Source organism: Hesperophylax consimilis, chromosome 3, assembly GCF_061612785.1.
Source record: "Hesperophylax consimilis isolate HC1 chromosome 3, BYU_Hcon_1.0, whole genome shotgun sequence".
NCBI lineage: Eukaryota > Metazoa > Arthropoda > Insecta > Trichoptera > Limnephilidae > Hesperophylax > Hesperophylax consimilis.
Genome location: NC_142838.1, coordinates 26,687,240 through 26,714,992, shown reverse-complemented (window position 1 = coordinate 26,714,992; position 27,753 = coordinate 26,687,240). Strand labels below are relative to the sequence as shown.

Here is a 27,753-nt window from a genome sequence, read left to right as displayed (position 1 = left end):
ATCGGCAGATTCTTGACTAAGAACTGCCCATAAATACCTGGAACTGCCTGTTTTCATCTGAATTGAAAGATTTTCCTTACCATAGAAATACGGAACAGAGAAGGGTGTCTTGAGGGTAAATTGTTGGTAAAAATTTCTGGGATGCACTAACTTCGGGAGGTGATTCTACCTGAATGTGCAAGTAAAAAAAAATTAACTTTAAAACTTTTTTTGAAATTTCAATGTTTTGAGGTGGTTTACAGGTACAAAATTTCAATTGTCTGTATAGAAAAAATAATATATATGAGAAAAAAAGACAACGGAATTACGAAAAAAATCCCGAAGTTTGTGCACTTAACGCCCGGATAGCTCACGATGGAAACTGTACCGAAATAGCTGCGCTGGCCTAAAAATTACTGGAGAACAATCTACAAATGTGACGCATAACTTGGCTGGGCACAACCTAGCCAAATGGCCCCGCGCCGAGCCAAAACGTTTGTGGAAACTGATTCCTCGGCGAGTTCGAAATCCACTGAGTCATAAATAAACCACTCCACCGAGTGTTGTCGTGGCTCGGCGTTAAGGCGGTCTCCTGCGGCAATAGAATAGAATTCTTTTAAAATGGAACAAAATATGGGGCGTGGCCACAATTTTTTATTTCTATCGGCCACGGAAAACAAACAAATTGTCTTTGTTGTCCCGCGGGTCGGTAATCAATCGACATAAACCAAATGCCATAATGCCAAATCCTGCAAGACGACCCTGCGCAGAAAATTAAGTTCGCTATAATAAGGTAACGATCTGCAGCCTAGTTCAGCGTGGAACTTTTCTGGTTCTGGTCGATTGCTTACCAACCCGTGGGACGACGGGCTTAGGTAAGTCGCGTTTACCGTGTTCCCAATCCCCTCGCCAGAGGATCGCCGTGTGTGTGCGGTCTCCGATCCAAAATCCGTTCAGTATGAATTCACTTTTCTCGACCTCGATACCTCAAACAAACATGATTTTGTTCTGGAAGTTAGAGAAAATATGTATTATATTAAAAAGAAATTAGCAAGTCAGTATTAAAATGTTTCCGCTTTTGACAATAAAAAGGAAGAAATGGCAATCCAATAATATAAGAATGGTATAATTTAAAAAATGAAATTAAACGAAGAAGGCGAGCAAAAAATTTTTGAAGAGCGTCGATTTTTAGAAACTGTACACCGCATCGATATCTTTTATAATATCGATTATGTGGCTGTCGACAACACTGTCACTAATTATTTACCTTCACGCAAAATGGGCACCAAGTACTATGTTGAAAAGGTTATATAAGGAATATCTTTCCTTGTTTTTATTGCAGAATTCATTCGGCTTCTAGCCGTTGAGCAAACGTCAAATTTACCCTTCAAAGCAAAGGTCACCTTGGCAAGATCACCTTGCGCCGCGAACTTCTGTCAAATACGAAGAGCGTTTCTCGAAATTAAGTGAGTTATCGGGAGCTGGATCCAGCTTCAAAAACTTTGGATTGAAGTCATTTAAAAAAGGTAAATTTCACACATAAATTAAAATGATAAGGTATTTCGAATTATCAATTTATTAATGTTTCCAATTTTTTTCTCAGGTTGGTTTGTTAGTGTTTAATAAAAATATTAAACATGGATAATCCAGCGACGCAGAAATTTATTGAGCGGGGAGCCCACAAGGGAAAGGGACTCGCCGTGTTCACCAGCGGAGGAGACTCCCAAGGCATGAACGCAGCTGTGAGGGCTGTTGTGCGAATGGGACTGTACTTGGGCTGCAAGGTGTACTTCATCAGGGAGGGCTACCAGGGGATGGTGGACGGGGGTGACAACATCGAGGAAGCCAACTGGTCCTCTGTGAGCTCCATCATCCACAGGGGTGGTACCGTCATCGGCTCTGCCCGTTGCTCCGAATTCAGGTACTTATGCTACATTTATTTATTTATTCACATTTATGAATTATACATTTTTTTTAAACATTCATTTTCGCATTGTGATCTCATGGAATAACCAGAGTTGCGTACAAAGTCTTGATAGTCTAGCAAACTTTCAATATTAACTTGTTTAATGCGAGTTTCATTAAAAGCTTGAATTATACAAGGTGTTTAAGAGATGTACTTGACTCACTTAAACCAGTGATACCTGACATTATTTGGAGTGAAAAATGCAAATGAAATTTTGGTCTCAAGTGTTTTTTTTTTTTTTTTTTTTCTACAAAAACATGGAAAATAATTAGGAATTGTAAAGCTAGGGTAGATGTGGGGGGTTGGGCGGTTACTAGGCTGAGTGACCAGTGTCAACATTGGAAGATTTAAAAATAAAAAAAACTTTTATTCCTAATAGTGTCAGGAGTCACTGGTTAAAGTAAGTCAAGTATGTCCCTTAACACCCTGTATAGATGATTTTTGTTAAAACTTTCCAGTCTGTAATTTTTTTTTAAAGTTTTCATTTAACATTTTGTGACACAATCAATATTTAGGACAATAAATTTATTTCTTAAGATAATTTTAACATTATAATAAATACTTATGGCATTCATTAATTTATTTTATTAAAATACGCTTTCTGAAAGGTATTGCATTACAATATTAAGACAAATTATTTGTTTGCGCCCATACACACGAAATACAAATATGAATAAATAGTTTTGTTAGTTTAAAAACCCAATTTTTTCGAGAAAGTCATACAAATACAATATTGTACCGATGATTCAATCCCATATTGTATTTGTATGCCTGTGTTGAAAGAATTGTGTTTTTTTTACACACAAAACTGTTTATTCATATTCATATTTCGTGTGTATGGGCGCAAACAAATAATTTATCGTAATATTGTAAAGCAAAACCCTACAAAAAGCGTATTTCAATAAATTAATGCCACCTATGAATATTACGTGCGTCACAATTAACCTTACGTTGAACTTGTATTTCTCAGTATCACTGATAAAATTTTATTTGCATAAAATTTGTAAATTTTTTTTTTTTTGTGCAATCTGATATTATGATTATTTATTATATTTATAATATTTGAAAATATGCAATAACTTTTTTTTGTCGGCATAGACTAATTTATTGAATGCTTGTACCATCAATTAAGATTGTTAGAAAGGTTAGCTTTGCCCGGCCACCCTAATAGAGAGGTTAAATATAGATGATGATTGTACCAATCAATTGGTCCCAATCAATTGGTCCCGAACTCCCAAACATACATTGTGTTTCTATGCTAGTCACAATATTTTGGGAACCTCTTTAAAGGTCTCGTCTGGCTATTGAGTTTAAATTAATATAATAAATTAAAATGATTCATTTGTATTTAGGATGCGTTATGATTTTTTTTTACAATTTACAGGATAATGGGGCTGACAGATTATGCTATACGCATTGTGGCTTGGCCTATTCCAGCATATAGCTTGCCATGCAATCCCATTGGTAGTGTATGGCGAGTGATATGCTGAAATAGGCCAAGCCATGATGAGCATAGAGTAATGTGTCACCTACCTCATGATAAATAAAAATGATTCAATTAACATAATTTATTATTTTATTGAAATTAAAATATATATGAAATATATAAGATATGTTATCCGATTTTCCTATTGAAAAAAACAGCAAACAGACTTGAATCTGCGCAACAAAGACAAACTTTTTCACAAGTCTTTTATTTGTATAAATGAATAATGATGTCATTTTATAAAAATTAGAGGTCAACCGTAATATTTTAGAAATTTAATTAAATACAAGATATTGATGGAAGTCTGATAGCACAGAATAATAAATGTGCATTATGATGATACATATTATTGAAAAATGTTGAGAGAATTCAATAAAAAAATGATGAAATTTAGAAAGGTCCAATAAAATAATTATTTTATTTGATGAAATTTAGAGAAAGTAAAAAAAAAATTATTTGATGAAATTTATTTGTGGTTTTTTAATAGTTACATACTTACCATGTCGTATATAATCCTTACACATATTTTATTTCAATAAAAAAAATTTATGAATCAATCGCATATTTATGCAAATTTATTATTTATTAAATAACATTTAGAGAAGGTTCAATAACATAATGATAGTTTTTAAAATTTAGAGAATGCTCAGTAAAATAATGATGAAATTGAATGTAATCAGGGAGAGGCCCGGCCGCCTGACCGCCGCCTACAACCTGGTGTCCCGCGGCATCTCCAACCTCGTGGTCATCGGCGGAGACGGCTCTCTCACCGGAGCTGATCTCTTCCGCCAGGAGTGGAACAACCTGCTCGAGGAGCTGCTCGCCACCAACAAGATTACCCAGGACCAGTTCGACAAGTGCAAGTACCTGCACATTGCTGGAATGGTAACTAAATACTTACATATGTTATGTTAGACTTTTAGATACTCCAAGACCACCATCCAGAATTGCCATAGCCGCACTGGCTCCGTGTAGGTAGGTCTCTTGTGCGGTAATCACATTTAAAATTAAAATAACTGTTCAAGAAGCTAGCGATAAAAAGTCAAACTTTTTATCAATTTTTTTTCCCTATTTTTTATGACGAAATGTTGTAAAAAGTGACCATTATTGCCTTGTTTTGTGTTAAAAGCATGTAATACCTCTCCCAATAATTAAATTACATAAACATGCAAATTTAGTTTGAATGGGCATTTTTGGTTACACAGGCTATTCCGTTTACAATATTATTATATTATCTTTCAAACTAGTTTTGATCGAAAAATCATCATTATTGACATAAATAATAATAATATGAGAGTGTTACCCTTTTAAGTTAATAAATTGGTAAAAGGTGTGTAATGTGGTTTGGTGATGATAGTGAATTAAATAGTCCCAAAGAACATGAACTGAAGAGCAAACATTTTGTGCCAAAGCAGAGATATTCTGAAAGAGTTTTTGATTATTTTATTTTATTTTATTTATTTTGGGAAAATCAACAGATTATTTACATATATAAGAATAAACTAAATAATAAAGATAAAATCCAATACTTAACAGATTTTCACTTAAAATTATAATAATAATAAAAAATATTAAAACAAGAAACTAAGGGTTCTGTACCCGTGGCCTGAGAAATTTACAAAAAATACAAAATTGTAAATAATAAATAAATAATAATAACAGATCTAGGAACACAAATAAATTAAAATTTAAAGTTAACTGATATACTAATATACTAATAACCAGCTAAATTTCAAAAATTTAAAAAATTTAAATTTAACTGATATACTAATAACCAACTAAAATTCAAAACAAAATGTATTGTAAAATTTCAACACACCAGCAATCAATAAAAGCACTACACAATAGCAATAATAACAATATAATAAATGTATACCTACAACTAAATTGAACACATGAGTATTAATTGGAAGGTAAGTAACTGGAAAGGATTCAAAGCAATAACATGATAACTTCAAGTAGAATATTTAAAATTATTTAATGTTAGTTATTACATATCTTTTAAAGGTTCCTAAATTACTTGAGAATATGTCCATATCATTAAAATTCTTATTAAATATACTACAGGCTCTGAATATAAACGCATTTTGTCTTATATTAGTAGAACATTTATGGAGATGAAAAAGTGATTTTTCTCTAGTTCTAACGCTCGGGACTCTAAAATTAATTTCAGACAGAAGGGGAGAACAATCAATAAAGCCATTGATAATTTTATGGAGATATATTATATCTGCGGAGTCTCTTCTAGTTTTTAATGGCTTAAGTCCATAAAGGTCCATCGAGCTGTTTACGTCAAGGTTTGAATTTAGTTTGAAATTTAAATGATGGACAAATTTTCTTTGGATGGCTTCAATGCGATTTATGTAAATATTATATTGAGGATTCCATATGGGAGAAGCGAATTCAAGATGACTGCGAACAGAAAAATACAATATTTTAAGTGTTATGATATTATTAAATTCTTTTCCAATACGGAATAAGAATCCTAGCATTCTAAGGGCTTTCTTAAGGCCGAGTGTAGACCTGTCAAAATCAACTATTTTCGACACACAAGAACTCTGTTGTTCATTTCCAAAACAATATTTTTTCTAACTAGAATTTATTTTAAAAACGTTTGCCTAAAAACAGTAAGATGGCGGTAATGGAAGTCTTCGTTATCATCGTTATAAAAGTTATGAATTTCAGTTACCAGATGGCACTATTTTTTTGTATTATTTATTTAATTAGTTTATACTACGTTAGAATATAAACGAATATATACAAGGTAACATTTAATTTAATTGTATGTATTTCAATATTTTTACAGAAAGCCTGACATTTCATTTTATATTATTATTATAACTATTTTAGATGGGGAAGAGGAAGGTGGGGAAGTACCTGTCTATTTAGATCTAGTCTAAACACGGCTAAAGCCATTTGGAGCAACGTTTCAATTCTGAATGGTGGTCTTACACCAAGGCGATACTGGGAGTATCTTCCACTCTGGAACGTGCCGCATATATAGTATTTATTATTTTAATTAATCAATTGTGAAATAACACAAATCAATCTAATAAAATTTATTTGCGTACACTGGGTTCGAACCCGCGACCTTCGGAATGGGAGTCCAAAGCCTTAGCACCGGACTACGCCGCACAGTGGGATGAAAATCGCCTTTCATAGACATAGAGACTTGAATTTTCAAGAGTATTTTTTTTGGCTAGAAATGGATTTTGCTGATCATTAATATGCTATAAAATTTCGTACGAACCCATTGCGTGTACATATGAGTATGCTTTGTCTAGTTTACAATATTTTATTTACACTGCAAGCCTAAATGCATTTAAGCATTAAAATGAATCATCAACATTCAAAAATGTTTTTTTCAACTTTGAGGATTTAAAAAAAAAAATCGCATGATGCGCCACAATACGAAGTATGTCAAAAAAATACAAATAAATAGTATTATATCTGTGTGTAAGGATGGAATGGCCAACCTTATGATTCCAGAGATAGCCTCATTTTTAATGTCAGTGCCATACAAATTTTTCTTAAAAAATGATAACTCCTTCATTTGTACACGCAATGGGTTCGTAAGAAATTTTATAGCATATTAATGATCAGCAAAATCCATTTCTAGCCAAAAAAAATACTCTTGAAAAATTCAAGTCTCTATGTCTATGAAAGGCGATTTTCAGCCCACTGTGCGCCGGCCGTCAGATGCATGCATTGTTAAAAATATACCTACCTACATCTGGTAAAAAAACAGAGAATCTGTGCCCGTTCTCCCTCGGTCAACCGTCATAAATAACATTATTGTTTTCTAAGGCCCACAGAAATAAAAAAAAAAAACATTGCGGCTTCGACCTAACCGTCCACAAAATGTGATTCAACAAATCGCATCTGGAACGAAACTGGCAAATATTCAACTTGACTAATTTTAACAATTAGTTTGAAAGCTTGTTGATATTGATATCCATAATCCATAGTAGACCTCAGAACAGGTATAAAACTTATTGAGGACTATGGAAATGGAACAAAAATAAATACAATTAAACTTTTTCAAAGTAATATATTTAAAAAAAAAGAATCGGAATGTGGCCTGAAACGGCTTTAGCCGTATTAGGTGACCGGATCTGTATAGCCAGGTATTTTCCCATATTCCTCTTCCTAGCATCCCATGTTTGTATTGACATAAAAAAGATAGTGCTATGTATTTGTCTTTGAGAAAGGAATGAAGCAACCGCAAACAACGCATAACGCTGCTTGCGGTTGCTTCGTTCCTTTCGTTTCAATGTGTTTATAAATTAATACTGTCACTTTTTCATACAATATTTTACATGAACATTTTATTTTGCCAAAATAATAAAAACAAACATGATTTATTTATTTATTAGATGTTCCCTCTTTTGTGAGAACAATTCACTTGTAAAAATTCAGTTAATTCATAAATAGGTACAAACAATTACAAAAATATAATCAGACAAATCATACATTTGCATACAAACAAATATGAATATTTATATATGATACGATGGCAACAAACATGGTAACACTTTTAGCTCAAATTCATTGTAAGGATATATTCTTATTACTTCTACTCCACTTTCAGAATAAATTATAATGTCACAGAAGTCCTTTCTTGTAATGAATAATTGTCCTTGAACTTGAAATGAATAATTATGTGACTTCTTCAACACAAGTATTCCATTCTGCACGGCAACGAAGATATTATCTTCCAGAGCTGCGTCGAAAATAGTTTTGTTTCCGATTGAGGGCAGGCATTTTACTTCCACTATACCATTTTCTCCAAACAATCCATCTGGACTTGCCCCCAAGTATGGCCATTCCTTTCTCACAAAAATACCACATGGCGACACTTTTACCTTGTATCTTTCCTCGTACAAGTCAATCGCAGTCTTTTCTTTGATTCTGCATTGAAATGAGTTCAAAAGAATTTGACATTCTCAGACTATAAAAATATTACCATTTGTAATTTAGGCTAATGGCATTATACCTAGCTCTCTTATAAAAAATTTAGGCGTATTAGATCTATCAAAAAATTTATATATAAAAATGCAAAAGTCAGTCATTTTAAATACATGCAGGATTACAAAATATTATCATATTATTAATATTTTTTTTTTTAAATATGGTATAATATCATATAATTTAATAATAATAATATTTTAATTATAATATATATTTTAATAATTATCATATAATTTAATAAATAATAACTTAATAATATAATCGGTTTGAAAAATAAACAATAACCAAGACTCCGACCATGATAGCGCCATCTGTTGGGATATTTAGAAGAAGCTTTTAGTTCGATGTTCTACCGTATTAAAATTTTCAAATAGGCGCCACCAGACGGCCTATTTTAAAAGTAACTTAAAAATCTAAGTGTTCTTTCTTAAATTATAGTATAAAAAATATTAAATTAACTTTAAAAAATGGAAAAATATAATACCAATAATTTATCGTTTAGTTTTGTTAAATAAACGTATCCAAAGTTTTATAATCTGCATTTTAAAAACAAGAACAATTAGTGTTTATGAAAAAATTAAACTACGAACCTATTTTATTTATTTTTTAGTTTTTTTTTTCGTACGTTTAAAGAAAACCCCTTCAGGTATTTTTTGACGATATTCAGCCTTTAATAGTATTTTTTAAAACGCACTTATTACGGTCTGAAAAAGGTCATATTTTCGATTTGATTTTGATAATTACTAAGCCTATGTTAATTTAAAAAATGTATAAAAAAATTTTTACTTGTTGAAAACACTATCATTATCGATTTGCTTAATAATATTATCATTATTTTAAATTAATAAAAAACTACACTCGGCCTTAACAATCATATCAATATGAGCTAGAGGTGGGTGAGTTCTGCATTTTTCCGGAGGCATCCGAGGACTGCTTCCTTTTAAAAGAACTCGAGTTCTTGGAGTGGGTCCCGGGTCCGAGTTCTTGGGTGCGGACTGGGTACTGGGCGACTACCGGGACGCACGGGTCCGGCCAAGGACTCGGCACTCGGACTCGGATAGAACCCGCGAAAGAACTCGGACCCGTAGCAGGACAAGGACCCGCACAAGAACTCGGACCCACACGAGAACACGGAGTCAATCCCGTCACCCATCGCACCCGAGTCGCGAGTTGTGCAGTTTACATTTTGGCGAAGTTCAACGAAATCCATTCGTGTCTTGTCGTGTTCCAGCTGATTGGGCTACGGCTAATGCGAGGCCGTAACGGATGTAGTATTAGGTTCCAAGATGATAATTTTAGCACACGCGTAAGCAGTAATAAATCAAATGTAGTAACATAAATTTCGGTTGTCGTTGAGAATTTGTCGTTTTCATAATCTCTGTCCATCGATATAGATAAAGGTACTTGGTCGAAGCCTCTATCAAATGAAACTCAGTAAAGGCGAGATGTTTTAAAAACAAAGTCAGGAAGTAGTTAGGTACAGCATTGAACTATTAAAATTTTAACAATTAACAACATGTTTTAATATCTATTTATTCCAGTCCATTTTTTTTTTACTTTTACAATACATACACACTTTGTTCAATATATTATTGTAGGATTTGTGTATATTATATACTTGATTTGTATATTTTTCCTTTTGGTTTCACAAATATATACATATATATGTCTCAGGATCATTAAAAATAAACATTTGCCAGAAATTTGCCTTTCGAATGAACACTATTACGACATAGCTAAAAAATTTTAACAAAAGATAGCCATTTTAAATAAACAATTATTGAATAAAATAATCTTGGTACCTAATTTATCGCTTGTCTGAATCTTTCCAATACCAGTTGACAATCAGTTCCAATTTTTAAAATCAAAGCAAATCCATATTCTAGAGTTCATTGAACCAGAGTTACGGATACACAGACAGACACCACTGAAATTTGTATTTTTAATAACACAAAAAATAAAAATAGTGAACGATAGTTAAAATAAAACTTTAAAATAAAACAATAATTTTTACTTACAGTAGGTACTTAGCGCCTACAAATATGAGGGGCGAAAATAAAAATATAAAACATCAAAGAATTGCGATAAATCATTGAGATTTTACATAAAAACCGTTAAACTAATCGGCAATATCTCAAAATGCCAACGTGTTGATTTTTAAAACAAGATCATGAAACAAAAGAAACATAAGAATTGAACATAAAAATAATAAATCAGTAAGTTTTTTTTTAAATTCTGAATCCGAAAAAAAAAAGTACAAATAGGCATAACAGTCAAAAGAATCATAAATAAACTCAAAATATCTTCGTATTGAATTTTTTAAATCAAGATAAAACATTAAAAAAATGAACATAAAAAAATGTAATATATTTTTTTTAAATTGCGAATTGAAAAATTAAATTATACAAATTGTTACAAACAGTTAAAAGAATCAGCAATATCGCAAAATCCCCCCGTATTATTCATAAGACATAAAAAGCATTGAAAAATAAAATCAGTAAGATTTTTTTTCATTCATTCCGAAACGGAAAATAAAATTTTACAATCAGGTATAAACCATAGAGTTATAATACAACACAGTTATAATACAGAGGTATCTTTTGTAAAACAAGAATAACATTAATAATAATAATAATAATAATAAATTATTCCAGGATGTGGGGAGGATAGTGCAATCCCACACGTCCCATATAGTTATACATATATTATATAGTTATACAAATATTTAGTAAACAATACAACACATTTTAAATATTCAAATGTAAAATATCTTGATACCCAATAATATATCCATTATTCGAGTCTGAGATTGGAGTTTAAGAATAAAATTTTCTCAAATTTTTGGGTAGATAGTCTATTCCTCTTCTCGGTGAGGATTTGTCCAGCTTTCGAAAATAAACGTTCGCAGGGGACGGAGGTGGCTAGAACACAAAGTCTCTTCATTGCTAGCTGGTACAATATTGGATAAATATGTTTACGTTCTTTCCACCATCTGAGAGGGTTTTCTCTTCTGTCAAGGATTTTCTCATCAACGTATTTTTCTAGTTCAGCTGTAGATAACGTGGACACGCTTTGGGGCTGTGCCGAATAATACAGGCAGATTTGGGAGCAAAACTAAAAACGCGAATACTTAGATACTTTCTAAAACAGCCATGAAAAATATGAAAAAGTAAAAAATGTTCCGCGAAATTATCACGTGAAACACACGAGAAAACGCATGCTAAAAACCGGCACACAGCAAAACACACGAGACAAACGCGTGCACAGCAGACCTCCCACCGCGCCGTGGAGCACGTGTAGTCGATATGATTTTGTGACAAAATGAATATTATATTCCTCTCAGCGTTTCCCAAACTTGTTTCCGCAGTCCTTTTGGTTTTATTTTTTTCACAGATCCACAAAATTTTATTTCACTCAATATTGACGTATTGTTTAAATAAAATCTAATTCAGTACCTACACATTTTAGAACCTACCTATTTACATAAAAAAAACTAACCTTAATTAATATTTTTTAAAGGAATGTAAGACAGTATAAATATGGAGAAAAAGTGCACGGCGTAATGCACAAGATTAAGAAGTTACCGCTTCATCGATATAATAAGTATAGATTAGCCCTCCCATACCTAATTTCAATCCAAAAGTAATACCGCCTAACGCGTCATTTCATAATACTACTAGGTACCTACCTACCGATCGAGTTCCGTCGCATCTGTTGCGTAACGTGGTTTTTTTCTTAGGAAGAATTTAAACATTTTGATCTTTTGTTACTTTTCTTTGTACGCTGCCTCGGATCTATCTGTTAGGTACATCTATTTTTGAAGTATTCATATAACTGATCAATTTGTTAATAATAAAGTTTGCGATAGCCCGTACCTAAAATACTACGGACTGCCTCATGTTTGTGTTTGAAAAAAAAAGATTTTCACAAAACTAGCGATTCTGTTGCCGCGAACTTACTGGAGGACAAATTTGCTCCACACAGACCAATAAAAGGTAAAAAACCAATGCTTATTGTGATCTTTGGACTGCGAGAAAATGCACTTTGTTTTTGATAAATGTTTACGTAAACCAATGTTTTTGGTTCGGGTGGCATTTTTAAGATCACAGGGCTTGTCTAGAGATACTTGGTCGAAGGACCGCTTAGATAGTTTGGACATGAAGAGCGGAGAAAGGTGTTTCCGGAGATTATTAGATTAGTGTGTGTGTAATATGGAAGATTGATTTGCGGTATAAGTCAGGGAAGACAGAGGCCATTTCACAACCACCTGAATCAAATTCCTAAGATTATCTTTATTTATTTATTTAGTACAGGATGCACATAATGTTGGATATTTGGCATAGCGCCGTTTTGTGAAAAAATCACCTTATGGGCGCTGTAATATGTCATAGGTATCACAAAATGAGAGTCGTAATTCATAACAGAAGACAATAATATTTTGTTATGAGATGAAGTTAAATGTAAAATAATAAATTAATTAGAGTTTTTATTTTATCCAGACTCCAGACCCACCATTTGGGAAACGCTGTAACAAACAATCGGCTTGGCTGCAACTCCCGAATTATCTGATTTAGCCAACAATTTTTTTAAAAATATGTAAAAAGGGACGAACAATGGGCTTGATTTAAGGTAATAACTTTCGGATGGCTGAGCCTTCCAAGGTTGTTCCTTCAAAATCCAATGAACTTGTTTTATCTGTTTTCTGTAGTCGTTGTAGTTATTAATAGTGACAACAAAAAATACAATATTTACAATGAAGTGTTATGGATATTATAAATAATAGGCAAGATGCTTTTTAGTGGCTTGTGTTTTTTAGAAGATAAATAAAAACATCCACTGGAGCGCTTTTCGTCAAATTTTTGCAAGTATTGCAATATCTTAGTAGCACCTCTAGGTACATCCTAGAGTACTTAGTGAGTCTAAAAATATTGGAAAAATGGTAAAATCTAGGTGAATTCATTGGCTATAAGCCGCAATAATCATTTCTTATTGTTTCAATACTAATATTTTGAGGAATGCTGTTAATTGTATCGAATGGCAGAATTGATTGCTGAAACAGAATTGATTGATAAAACTATCGACAATACTAGGGTAAGAATCAATTTTTTTTAAAGTGAAAACCCCAGTCACAGCCTAATTTTTATACACCTAATTAAATTAAATATTACTTAACTTATTTTTTTTTACATCACTCAAATAATTTATTGCTATTATTGATTTATTAGTACATGTCAGTCGATATTATTATTTAACTAATTAGCTCATCGGTTTAGAAAAGCAACTCATAACCCCAAATAACTCCAATAAGTACTAGATATTAAACAATAAACAAAACATCCACTTACTGTAAAGCAGGTAAACAGAAGATGTCTTCACCACCAGAACTTACCACTCACTGCAGGACTCGCGAGGCAGGTGGTGGAGGGAGGCATTCGGGTTCGAGACCCCGAGTCCGAGTTTTCTGGGAGTTGTTGATTAGAGGCATTCGGGTCCGAGTCCAAGTCCTTAGAGGCATTCTCGGGTCCGGGTTCTCTGGGAGTCGTTGATTGGAGGCATTCGGGTCCGAGTCCCAGACCGAGTTCTCTGGGAGTGGTTGATTACGAAAAGGAGTGGGAGTAGGACCCGCTTCCCGCAAAGGACTCGGGCTCAAGGACTCAATCCGGCTGAACCTACACATCGCTAATATGAGCCTCAAATGTAAGTTTACTGTCAAGTATAACACCTAGATCACGAATTTGTGTAACTTTTTTGAGTAGTAGGCCAGCTATATGATAATTATGGTCAAACTTAATTTTATTTCTAGTGAAGGTAATTACATAACATTTAGAAGTGTTCATGTTGAGACGATTGCGGATACAATAATCATTAAGCCTATACAGATCTTCTTGTAGTTTAAAGCAGTCAATTATAGAATTAATAGGCAGGAATATTTTCATATCATCAGCGAAAAGTAGAACATTTGCATAATTAAAGCATTTTATAATGTCGTTGATGAAAATTGTAAACAGTAACGGTCCCAGGTGAGATCCTTGGGGCACACCTGAGGGTATATTTACAATCTCAGAGATGAAGCCATTTATTGTTACTCCCTGAGTGCGCCCATTGATAGGAGACTAACCATCTATATAAATCCCCATGAATTCCCAAAGCTAGTAATTTGGACAAAAGAAGACTGTGGTCAATTTTATCAAACGCTTTTGAGAAGTCTGTATAGATTACGTCAACTTGGATTTGATCATCCATTGATTTAGTAATATTTTCAATGAAAATGGCAAGATTAGATACAACCGATCTTTTTTTCATAAAGCCATGTTGGTTCACGAGTATTACAGACTCGATGCAGTTATATAGTTGTTCATGAACAATTTTTTCAAAAATTTTACTAAAGATTGGTAATTTAGATATCGGTCGATAGTTCTGGACATCATTTTTAGCCCCAGACTTAAAAACAGGTGTGATGAGAGCACTCTTCCAACGATCAGGAAAGATACCTTCTTTCAATGAGGATTGAAAGAGCAATAATAGGGGCTTCGAGATTACCTTGCTACACATTTTGATAAAGAAAGCCGGAATTTTATCACTACCCGCACCCAGTGAGCTAGAAATAGTATCGATTATTTTTTCTATTTTTTGTTTTGAAACTGATACCGAGGAGATATTAACTTGATTGTCAAAATGATAGTTGGTAGAGTGTACATCGGAAATAGTGTTGTAATTAAAGGTGGAGACGAAATGCTGTGAGAACAGGTTACATATTGCGAAAGGATTTTCAGCAGTCACTTCGCCCAGTTTCATAACATGAGGCAAACCAGAATTATTTCTTTTTCCTTTAACATAAGACCAAAAGTTTTTAGGGTCACGAGATATATTAAGTTCAGCGTTTGTTATAAACTGTTTAAGACATTCTCTAGACAATTTCTTTTGCCTTGATCGAAGGATACAGAATTCATGGTAGTCTAAAGGATTGGACCACTTTTTCCACATTTTAAACACTTTATATTTTTCCTTAGTCAGTTTTATTAGGGCTGGACTAAACCAATAGGGATAAGAATTATTAATATGAACTTCCTTTGACGGGACGTTTAATCGAATGATTTCATATAAAATTGTATAAAAGCGGTCAATAGCAGTATTGGTTGATAGGTTTAAAAATTCTGCATCCCAATCAATACTACTAAGGACCTTATTTATTGTTTCATAGTTAGCTTTCCTAAAAAGATTGATTGTTCGTTTGTTGTCCACCATAGGAGTTTCCAGAGATATGTTAATGTCAACAAGAATGCTTTTATGATGTTTACATTCAGGGATGAGATACTGGTCATTATTTGATACAATTACAGGGATCGAGCTAAAAACAAGGTCTAGATATGTATGATTATTATTTGGAAAGGTGCAGTACTGTGATAGATCAGTAAATGAAAGGGTGTCAGATAGTTTGGAAATAATTTCAGATTTAGAGCCATTCGTAATTTGCATACTATTACCATTACTTAAAGACCAGTTAATTTGAGGTAAGTTGAAATCACCCGATATGACAAAATGATCATCGTGATGTAGTCCTCGAAGTTCACATAATTTATCCATGAATTCATTTATATTTTGTGAGTGATTGACTCCTGGAGGTATGTAAACACAGCATAAATGAATTTTTATGAAATTATTAATCGTAACAGTCACCCAGATGTCTTAAGCATTCGTGTTAAAATCCTTACGTTCATGAGCTATGAGGTGCTTCTTCAACGCAATCATTACTCCACCTCCTCTTTTTTGCTCATTGCGATCGTGCCTAAATTTTTTTTTTTTTTTTTTTTTTTTTACAGTATTACCGCACAAGAGTCCCAACTGCTCCCGTCTGGAGCCAGTGAGACTATGGCATCCCCAATTGGGGTATGTTGTGAGGCTGAGGGTATTGGGGAGGGGAGGGAGATGGGGAAGAGGAAGGTGGGGAAGTACCTGGCTATTCAGATCTGGTCACCAAACACGGCTAAAGCCATTTCAAGCAACGTTTCAATTCTGAATGGTGGTCTTACACCAGGGCGATACTGAGAGTATCTTCCACTCTGGAACGTGCCGCAAATATACTATATATTATTTTTAATTAATTAATTGTGAAATAACACAAATTAATCAAATAAAATTTATTTGCGCACGCCGGGTTCGAACCCGCGACCTTCGGATCTGTAGTCAAAAGCGTATACCACTAGACCACGCCGGCCGAAATACTAGGTAACGGTTGTCAAATAGCTCTTCACTAGCAATACTGTCTACAAGCCAAGTTTCAGTTATCATAATAATATCATAGTTGTTATTGGTAACATTAAAATAAAATCTATCAGTCTTAGAACGCAGTCCAGTCACATTTTGATAATATACATTCAACATTTTAGTACATTTAGTTGATAAAATATATAAAATATAAGACTGATAAAATAGTTGTAAGCATGTTCTAGTAAATTATAAATATTAGAGTGGTGTTGTAGTAACGCAAGCAGAGTAATTGTAGGATAATTTGGATTAAAGTTGGTAGTATTAAAAGAGTTAGTTGTTAATATTATACAAATAAAGAAAAACCAGTACAAAGGATGATATTTTAAAGTAGGAAAAAAGATAAGGTAGATAGGAAAAATAAATTGATAATAGCTTATAGTCACACGAGACGATGCTAAATCTAAGAAGATTATCAGCAAAAAACCTGAGTCACGTCAGATTCCAATGTCACCTGAATAATGGGACTAGTTTCATTTTTGCGTATAAATATTTTTCCGTATTTGATCCATCTGAATTTAAAGTTTTTATCCTTGCTTAAGTCTCTCACTGTCTTGAAGAGCGCACGGGTTGCAGCAGTCAGATGCTCGTTGACATAAATTTTGGAGTCCCCGGGAAGCTTCAAATCACTTGAGTTGAGACTGCCTTTCTTCCTTATAGCAGCAAGAAAGTTATCTCTACTGCGGCTGGCTGTGAACTTTACTACAATTGGACGAGTAAATTTAGGATTTTCTCTGGGTAATTCCTTGACCCTTGTACGAGAGATTCCATCAATATCATTTGGGAGAACATCAACACCTGCCTTGGCTCCTAGCAATTTTATGATATCTATTAAATTTTCATTTCTTTTTTCCGGTATGCCAATAATTTCCACGTTATTTTTTAATGAGGTTTGCTCAAGACGGTTTAATTTGGACAATACCAGATTATAATTAGTTTGAAGTTCATTGTTTTTGACTTCGAGGTTATTAATTTTGGAGTGGCACTCTCTTAGCGCATCATTCATTGTTTTTAATTGCATAAACACTTTATTAATTTCTTCTTTAATTTCGTCCTTAAACAAAATTAGTAAATTACCAAAGTCTGGCTCTGAACCAGCCTCAGCAGCGGGGCTCTCTACGGCAACATTACGTTTTGACTTAGTACCCGCTTTAGTAGGTAGAACAGACATTATGAATAGGTACTGAACTGTCAAGGTTATGAAACAATGAATTGTAGCACTCTGTAGAGTCAACGAAATCACACGATCACTTACGATGTACAACATACAAGTGGAATAATTAATTACGCAACAACTTTTTGTGGAATTGATCACTTTTATAAGCCCAAATAAACATTAAATTAACAACGATTTTACAGTCGACCACTTGGTTCAAGAGTATTGTTAAGAGTGTTATAAGAGTTATTATAACTAACTCATGGTTGAATGTCATGCGAAGGTTATGCTTTTTTTTAGAAGATAAATAGTTGATTCCCAAAGCTTAGTTAGAGTTAAAATTTAGGTCAACATGATTAGCATTCTATTTGAGGGAATGGTTCTTATAATAAAAATAATTTAAATAAATAGAATATCAAAACAACAAAATATGTACAAGATATAATTAAAAATAATAATTACACGTAGTATGGTTTTGAGAAAGATATTATACAAACAAAACAAAAATGCGAAAGAGAAATCCATATATTTCAAGGAGGATTGAAAAATGTCTTCATATGGAAAGAAAAAAAATAATGTACTGTCTGAAGGAGGGACACTAGCTTACTAACTAACTAAACGTTACGTTTTTGTTGTTTGTTTTTGGGGTGTTATGCCGTGTTGCGCTAACTCCTTCTTTAGCCGACGTTTCAAACAAACAACAAAAATGCTTTCGGCCGTGAGAATCTAAAAATTTACCTAAACGTTACGTTGTATAGGTAGACAGGATGCACTGCCGAACAACTGTGTCTTGGCACAAACTCATTGCTTCATTCACATTCATACATACTCTTCTATTATTCTGACTCTTGACATAGCCCGTCACCAGTATATGATTCACTCGATAAAGGTTGATAATCACATAATCTCAGATTTTTTTTGGTAATAATTAGAGGGAAGTATATTCAGTATTTTCAGTAGTTATTATTTTTTCGAAGAAAACTTCTTCTAACTGCTTTTCACTTTGTGATGGCATTATTTATTTTTTATTAAAACACAAATAACTTAGTTTACATCACTTTATTTCGATACAAAATCTCAACATGTTTCATGAACCAAGTTCACATCATCAGGAGCACAAGTATACTAAAGTTATAATTAAAAATTAGGTCTAGAAAGAAGAGGTAGAAGGAGCGGGGAGGGGTAAGAGTGGGGGAGGGTTATTCAAAGTAGGAATTAAAATGTCATTAGACGGGAAAGACCGGGTAATTGGGAAAATATTTAAAATGGGGTTTATAAAAATTTTTTGTTTATTAATAATATCTGCTTTCATATTCACGTGTTTTCTTATTTCTAAGATTTCAAAATTATTGATTTGAGATACCTTGTAACCAGAATGTAGTATTTAAAAACCTGAATTAATATCGAAAGTATGGTCGTTATTTAATAAATGATCCGCAAATTCTGATTCACAGTTTCCTTTAAAGGGAAACTGTGAATTTCAAAATTATTGATTTGAGATACCTTGTAACCAGAATGTAGTATTTTAAAACCTGAATTAATATCGAAAGTATGGTCGTTATTTAATAAATGATCCGCAAATTCTGATTCACAGTTTCCTTTAAAGGAAAATTACCTAATTACCTACCTAATTTTTAATTATAACTTTAGTATACTTGTGCTCCTGATGATGTGAACTTGGTTCATGAAACATGTTGAGATTTTGTATCGAAATAAAGTGATGTAAACTAAGTTATTTGTAAGTTTTTAGATTCTCACGGCCAAAAGCATTTTTGTTGTTTGTTTTTGGGGTGTTATGCCGTGTTGCACTAACTCCTTCTTTAGCCGACGTTTTGGACAGCTTTGCAGTGTCCATCATCAGGGCAGATCCGGTAGATCCGAGGATCACATCTTCGGTAGATCCGAAGATCACATCTTCGGATCTACCGGATCTGCCCTGATGATGGACACTGCAAAGCTGTCCGAAACGTCGGCTAAATAAGGAGTTAGCGCAACACGGCATAACACCCCAAAAACAAACAACAAAAATAAGTTATTTGTGTTTTAATTTGCATAATTTGATAAGTCATACTTAATATTCTAATAAATTTAGACCATAATGAGTCTTTTTCTACAGAAAACAGGGAAGGGATAATGCCATCACTCCTTGATTGAACCTCTTCTGGCGATTACAGCGTGACTAGCTTATTGCATACGGTCGTATGTAAATATTGTATAAAATAAAATAAAAAATCTTGTGAAAAACTAGGTATGGATGTTAAATATTTTGAAAATTATGCTTTAATTTTGAATGCATTAAATTTGATCTTGTTATTTGTGATTTGTTGTATTATATTTAAATTTAGGGTATGATCTAGCATTAAACTGTGTTGTATTTGCCTTATCATAAATGATATGCATCAAAGCGTTTTATAGAACTCCATATCGCTCTCCATACAATCCCATACAGACCTGTCACACTTGACAGATGATGTGTTATAAATGTGGGCGTGGAGACGATGCGCCGTGATCTGCTAGCCAGGCTATATTTGGAAATTATGCAACCCCCTTTCCTGTCGTAGGAGGAGAGGGGAACAAATCAATTTACAGAGCCCCGTGATCACGAGGTTGTCATCTTTTAAGGTGACAGATCCCATACAAAGAAATGATATTCCGCGGCAGTTACCCAGTTGATTTGACCCCTGTTCATCATTTATTAAACAATGAACGGTTTTGTCCTGCAGTAACTGTAAATTACCATAAATTGGGAAGTGAACTAAAAAAGTGAAAGAAACAAAGTATTTTTGAAATGTTTTAAAGGTGAAACTTGGAATAGTTAGCTGCGGTGCCTCACGGAGTCGTAGCCGCATCATTGGATATTGCTATATGCTAATTTCATGTAAATAGAAAGATAGTAGCTTAGTGGAATAGAGCCTTTAAAATTCAATGTTTATGTTTTCCAGCGCAGAAGTATGTCATGTACATTTTTTTTTATAATATAATTATTAACGTAATATTATAAGCAGTTGTGCTTTTAAATAAAACATTTCCCCGCTAACACCCTTCTTGTTTGTAGGTAGGATCCATCGACAACGATTTCTGTGGTACAGACATGACCATCGGTACAGACTCCGCTCTGCACAGGATCATCGAGGCCATCGATGCCATTGTCAGCACAGCCTACTCCCATCAGAGAACCTTTATCATGGAGGTTATGGGCAGGCACTGCGGGTAAGACACCAACCACCCCCTGTTTTTGTGTTGTTTGACATTTGGGGTATTAATTAAGCCATGTTAAAGTTCCTCGTTCATCTTGAGCTACAGCCTTGCATTATCTACCCTGCTGATAGGCAGTCTTGTATCTGTCCTGATGGGACACTGAAAGGCCGCTTGCAGTGTAGGGCTGTATGAAACTTTAGCCACAAAGGAGGGACAACAACGACAAGTCTGTTCCACCGCAAGAGGTAGAGAAATTTTATCAGCTGATATAAGATTTAAAAGACTGATTACGTTTTACTAGAGGTTGGATAAGACCGTCGCTGTTTTCAATTTGGATGCAGCCGCTGTGAACAATGATAGATTACTACAGCCAATCTACTTTTATGACCACTTTAGCCAGGATATTTTTATAAACCCCGGCTCTTTGATTTCCTTCAATTGTAACTTGATTGAATAGTTGTTAAGGTATTTTATTATTCCAACCTTGAAATACATGTTTCAGAATAAGCTTGGTAATTATTGCTTACCATGAAAACCAGACCTTTAAAGTTTTGTACACAATAATAAAGATATTATCTTTATCTAAACTCCAATGAAGTGGAATCTAATTCATATATGTACTCTTCAAGTGCAATTATCAAAAGTCATCCCAGTCTTTACTATCAGCGATTTTTGAGGTTGTGATAAGAATTTTCATGATTAAAGAAGAACTGTAGAGTGAAATTAATCCAATCTCACTAATAAATAATATTACAGACTTACTAATAAAGGTGTTTTGAATTTTACCCAACTGATAAACAACCCTTCATGTATGGTATGTATGTAAATGGTTGTTTATCAGCTTTGTAAAATTTATAACATGTTTAAGGTTATATTGTTATTTTTAATATTAAGTTCCACAATACATACATACATGGATAATAATGTTTACAGGACATTTCCAATATTCCAAGGGAGGAGATTACATTAATAATAAGGTTCCTATTTAATAAGTGACGATGATTCCCCCAGGTACCTAGCCCTTGTGACGGCCCTTTCCTCCGAGGCTGACTTTGTATTTGTCCCCGAATCGCCACCTCCTGTGGATTGGCCGGTTAAGCTATGCAATAAACTTCTCCAGGCAAGGACTCTAAAGGATTTTTCCTTCTTTATGGGACATTCTTGCACTCTGTTTAAATATGAGATACTTTTACTTAGCGTAGTAGTGTTTCCCTATGTATACTTTTAACTTTATACTATGCCGTATTATATTTTGCTTTTCGGTTTACTCTTGAAATATCACAATTTTTGCATTCATGACAATTATTATTTTAGAACAACTACATCTTGTCCACACATTATTCCATGCCCAGCAACGTGAAACAATAACAATTCTACAATGTAGACTAACATACATTTATACATTGACGAACCAGTAAAGTAATTGTGTTGTTGTAAACTATGTAATCTAACAGTACGTTGTATTATATGAATATAAAATACGTGTCTGAAGTTGTGTTTTCACCATGAAGCTATAAATACTAGTAACGGGAGAAGCAACAAGCAATAGATTGTCCTCACTTGTTTTTCGCCCATCGCCTGTATCTGTTAATCGCCTTTTGGATGATCACTTTTAAAAAATACTATTTAATTTGTATATTTCATGCATCTACAGAATTTATATAAAATTACAGTAACTGTAAGTATACTACATGGTGAAATTTTACTTTTATTTTTATACTTCTTTAATTCACAAATCAAGTTCATGGATTATGACGAAAGTATTACGTATTGAAAGTACACGGGCGGTAACTTCAGATGAATTCGGTTGACATAAATGTGTCAGTGCTTTCAGCAACTTGGGCATTTGCCTCATATTGCTTAGGCATCTCTTATTAGTAGGATTCATAGCTCTGTGATTTTAACAATCATTAGTTCTTTGTAAGTAGGAGTAGAATATGATGTATTTGTGTTGCACTGGTAAGTTGATGGAGTAATGTATGTAGTCAAATGCTGCATGATGTTGCATTGTGTGGAATAATGTAATGGCGTTGATGTGGCCAGATTTCTGGCAGTCTCGGCCGCCCTGTGCTCGGAGGCAAGCTTCCTTTTCATTCCCGAGGAACCGGCAGCAGACGACTGGCCCGACTTGCTCTGTACGCGCCTCGCTCAGGCAAGAACCTTCCAATACTCGGGATGGAAATGGGTCTCACTTGTTTGCCTTCATATTATTTTTAATGCTTCGGGAAAACGTGCCACTCGATACAGTTGCTCTGTAAACTTATGTCAAAGCTCTGATTCTATTTCAAATCTATAACAAATTTATCTCATCTGACCGTGCCTTAATAGGATATACCATGGATATTAATTGATTTCCAATTAAGAGTAAACAATGCAAGAAAAAATATTTTAATTGAAAGAATACATAGTATCATGATATATTTATGCATATTTTATAAAATTAAACATATTTCTAACAACATAAATTTATATATCTGTATAAAAACTATTTTTTCAATTTGAATGTTATATTACTTTAACCCGTAATACATGAAAGCAAATTTCTATGGCATGAAGGGTGTAAATGGCTCAAAGAAGAAAAAGGTAATTCTTTGTATTCCGATTCTGGTTTCTGCAGTTTGGACCCAGTTCAAATAAAAGGATACAGATTTGTAAAGATTCTCGGTACTGGAATCTTACCTTATATGTATTATGATTATGGAATCATTTCTGATAGTTTAACTAATACCACTCTATCACTGGCTTGGGGCATTGCAAACTAAATTTTACATCGCCGTTTGATAAAACAAAAAATCATTTTTCCAAATCCTCATCTAGGTGGAAGGAGACGTACGCCCTGGCAAAGAACTTCCGGTGGAGTCTCTGTCAACTCATTGCATTTGAAGCCTCCATATTATGTAAAATTGTTGGCTTAATCTTGTGGCGTGCATTTTTCAGTATCATGGACAGTAATTGCTTCACAATGGGGATTGGGTTAGATGTTTGATGTGTGAGGTGGTTTTTGCAGCTATCTGGCATTAGTAGCTGCCTTGGCAAGTGAAGCTGATTATGTATTCATTCCTGAAGATCCCGCACCTCGAAACTGGGAAGAAAAGCTTTGCAATAAACTCTACCAGGTAGGATTATTCAAGATGCTAGACTCAAACCTAAACATGTACCGCTATTACATCTCTTTTATTGCAGTTCTACCCCGCCGTCTTTTCATCTTTTACGTTTCACACCCTATTTTGCTTGCTTACACATACTTCTAACATTATTAATTTGCTTACGGTGTTATTAATTTTTGTTTTTTTGGTTATTACAAAATTATTATTTATGCGATCAATCACGTGACTGGTGGATTATATTAAATTTGTGAAGTTTGTTAATTGCAGATTAGTTGGAATATGTAAATGAATGGAGTACCTTTGAAATACACCTCACAGCTTCTTGTTACGCACAGATTATATTGTCCCGTTGAAAGTTTTAAAATACAAAGCCTTTTAAAAAGGGAGTAACCAATTATAAATGCATCACACCAACTAGACTCGGTGTGAGAAATATGTAAGTAGTTACCAGTTATGTGGTTAATTCATGTTACAATAAATTGCACGGAGTTATGTACATACATATTTTGTTTAAATGTATTTTGTCTTATTTAAGCACCTACACACTAGTATTTGGGAAACACCGGGTTATTATTATTTGACAACGGATGGATTGGATCTTCTCACACTACACACACCTCTGGAAATGTTGAATTTATGCACATCAAGAAATTTTAAAATTGATTTTGTTGGATTGTCAAATTTTTAAAACATGTTTTGTGAAAAAAGCTTCAATATTGTAGTAACCTCATTGCAATACTTCATTACTAATATTATTTGGAACTAATGATTATTCACGTCACCAGCAGAACGGTACTTTCGCTGACCACAAACTGGTGAATGTGGAACTCGTTAAAAAAAGTTTAAAATGTTTTGATTACTAGATTTTAACAATTTTGGATCTCCTGCGAATGTAATAAAATCGGTCCTTCATCTTATTTGGCTTTATGTGTCATTGAATGATGATCACTATTGGCATTACGCAATTGGCTCCATTTCTTTATGTGCACAAATGTTCACCATGTAACACAATTAATTTACTTATATAAAAATCTTCTAGAATTCGTAGACTAGTAAAGTGTACCACTAGTAATATTTGTTAAGTGGTACAATTGTTAAAACTTAATGATTATTCTTTGCTAATTTCTGTTACGTGTCACAGTCGGTAACAATCTGCATTCACTCAAATTGCTAAATTCAATTGTTCTTGAACAAATTGACGCAAAAAAACTCTGTTGCGTAATATAGAACTGACTGGACATTTTAGAAAGTGTCAATTAATATCAGCAGCGCTACAACCATTGAAGAGTCCTGGTTGCCTCTAGAAAATGCTTTGACTTCTGGCAGTCTCCTGCTGACTCCTTCCATATAGAATTCTTTTTGAATGTCTTTTTTGAAGAAAGTTAAAATTTTGCTAATAAGTTTATTAAAAAAAAAAAATCACTTAGAATACTTGAAAGATTAGAATTCATGCAACTAAGAACCAAAATAGTTTAATTTAGTCCTTTCTTCAAACACCTCAAACTTATTTTGTGGTACCATAATTAAAAATAATAAACACTTTGTTTATTATTAACAGTTTGTTAAAACAACATGTGTTTATTATTTTTAATTAAAATAGTCTTGCTGCTGAGGGCTCCGTCATATTCTCTCCCCCTATTTTATCTCTAACAGAAAGCTCACGCTTCACTATAACCTCTCTATTTGTTAAATGCATCGTGTAAATGACACGTGATACGGAAAGCGAGGTTAAAAAGGACCTAGAGTTTCTGTTACATGTTTTATCTCTCAGCGGTAAGATCTTCATTCTAGGGAGAGATAGTATTGGAGTTATCAGCAGTAAGCCTTTAGTAGCATTATATTGATTTCAATAACACATAGTTGTTATTATAACTAGAGCGCTATATCTGTATAGGAGCGTGAGGCGGGTCAAAGGCTGAACATCATCATTGTGTCGGAGGGCGCCATTGATCGTGAAGGCAAGCCTATCACGGCAGAGGCGGTGAAGAATGTGGTGGTGGCCAAGCTGAACCAGGACACGCGCATCACCGTGCTGGGCCACGTGCAGAGGGGAGGCTCTCCGTCTGCGTTCGACAGGCTGCTGGTAACACTATCATCTTTTTATTACTGTTTTAAAAATACTTAGAAATCTGTTACTTTAAGTAACATTCAGATCATTGATGAAGAATAAGGCTTGGTTTCGTTCTCTAAAACAAAAAGCCAATTTTCTATCCAAAAATACACTCATTCAATAACTGATTCTAATGAAAACGTTCTGATTTAATTTAATTGATTATTGTATTATATGTACATAGGTTATTGAAGTAATCAATCATTTTGATACACCTATAAGTGTTTCGTGCTATCTGAATCAGATTTATATTAATCGTAATTCTGGTCAGAAATGATTATTAATTATTTTTCCGATATTAAAAGACTGATGATAAATAAATACATTTTATATTATTTTATTAATATTCCTTATAAGTGTAGTTTATTGATTTATGAATATTATTAAAATTTGTTACATAATATCGATTAACCTATCCCTCCCTTTCACAAACGGAGGTTAAAATGGAGCTCTCATAGGCAGGATCACAATATCCATAAACATTGTAATTATTATGTATCTATGACAGTCGAGTCATGTCTCATGTCAGGAATCATAATAACAGAATAGAATGTATGAGACGATATGTGGATGCGAATGAAGCAAGGAGCGTGTGCAAAGGCAAAGTTTGCATGGCAGTCTATCCTCTCTGCCTACCCTTGCAGGGAAACGGGGTGATGGCTAGTTAATTATTTATCTAACTTATAAGGTTCAAGGTATAATAAAATAATAAACATCCGGGTTGCTGACAATGAAATCTAAAATCTCAATCTGATTACTAATCAGCACTTTCTGTTTTCCAGGGTTGCCGAATGGGTGCTGAGGCTGTGATGGCCCTGATGGAGGCTACCCCTGACACGGAGCCCTGCGTGGTGAGCCTGGACGGCAACCAGGCCGTGAGGCTGCCGCTCATGGAGTGCGTCAGGCGCACCAAGGCTGTCGCTCAGGTTACCTATCATCGGAGACTTTTCTATTTTATCATCAGCCTTCTATAGTGTCCATTCATTTTCAGTTCTTCTGGTTCTTGATGTTTCTCACTCATCCATCTGGACAGCAACCAGGCCGCAAGGTTGCCGCTCATGGATTGCGTCAGGTGCACTAAGGTTGTCGCTCAGGTTACTTATCATCGGCGACGTTTCTTCTTTATCATCAGCCTTTTAGAGTTTCCATCCATCTTCAGTTCTTCTGGTCTCGGTGGTTCTCACCCACCCAAAGCTAGCTGTTCTCTTTTCAATGTCAGCCTGTTTCATTAGTGATGTCCTCTAATTCTCTTCTCCAATCAAGGACACCGCTGGATGACCATTTTAGAGCAGTCACCAAGTGGTACATATCATAATAATTTAAGATTTCCAGTTTGAAGAGGGTGATCGATTGCTCGGTGGGTAGATTACTTGGCTGCAGACAGATTGTGTTCGATACTCATAGCGGATACCAACGTATTCCTTTTAAATCGAGAGTTATGCTTAGTGATAAGGTCTGTACTTTGTTTCGTAGTATATTACTTCGACGTGTTATACGTTAATCACTCTTTTTAGC

The 27,753-nt window shown here is 34.0% G+C and overlaps 1 protein-coding gene across 6 annotated transcripts in view; it reads left to right on the top strand.

The window, feature by feature from the left end:
• Nucleotides 1–1,308: 1,308 nt before the first annotated feature.
• The window catches only part of Pfk (ATP-dependent 6-phosphofructokinase), a 37,986-nt gene continuing 11,541 nt past the window's right edge, over nucleotides 1,309–27,753 (top strand). For 2 of the 6 annotated variants that reach the window (XM_089649819.1, XM_089649800.1), the window contains exons 1-7: nucleotides 1,312–1,505; nucleotides 1,583–1,900; nucleotides 4,112–4,316; nucleotides 20,879–21,033; nucleotides 24,029–24,137; nucleotides 26,023–26,211; nucleotides 27,021–27,164. In XM_089649819.1, coding sequence (XP_089505945.1) covers nucleotides 1,617–1,900; nucleotides 4,112–4,316; nucleotides 20,879–21,033; nucleotides 24,029–24,137; nucleotides 26,023–26,211; nucleotides 27,021–27,164 — 1,086 coding nt within the window. In that variant the 5' untranslated portion in view covers nucleotides 1,312–1,505; nucleotides 1,583–1,616. Of the gene's footprint in view, nucleotides 1,506–1,582; nucleotides 1,901–4,111; nucleotides 4,317–20,878; nucleotides 21,034–22,032; nucleotides 22,142–23,064; nucleotides 23,174–24,028; nucleotides 24,138–26,022; nucleotides 26,212–27,020; nucleotides 27,165–27,753 lie in introns of all 6 variants that reach the window. The other 4 variants (XM_089649832.1, XM_089649811.1, XM_089649807.1 and 1 more) reach the window with 4 other exon arrangements.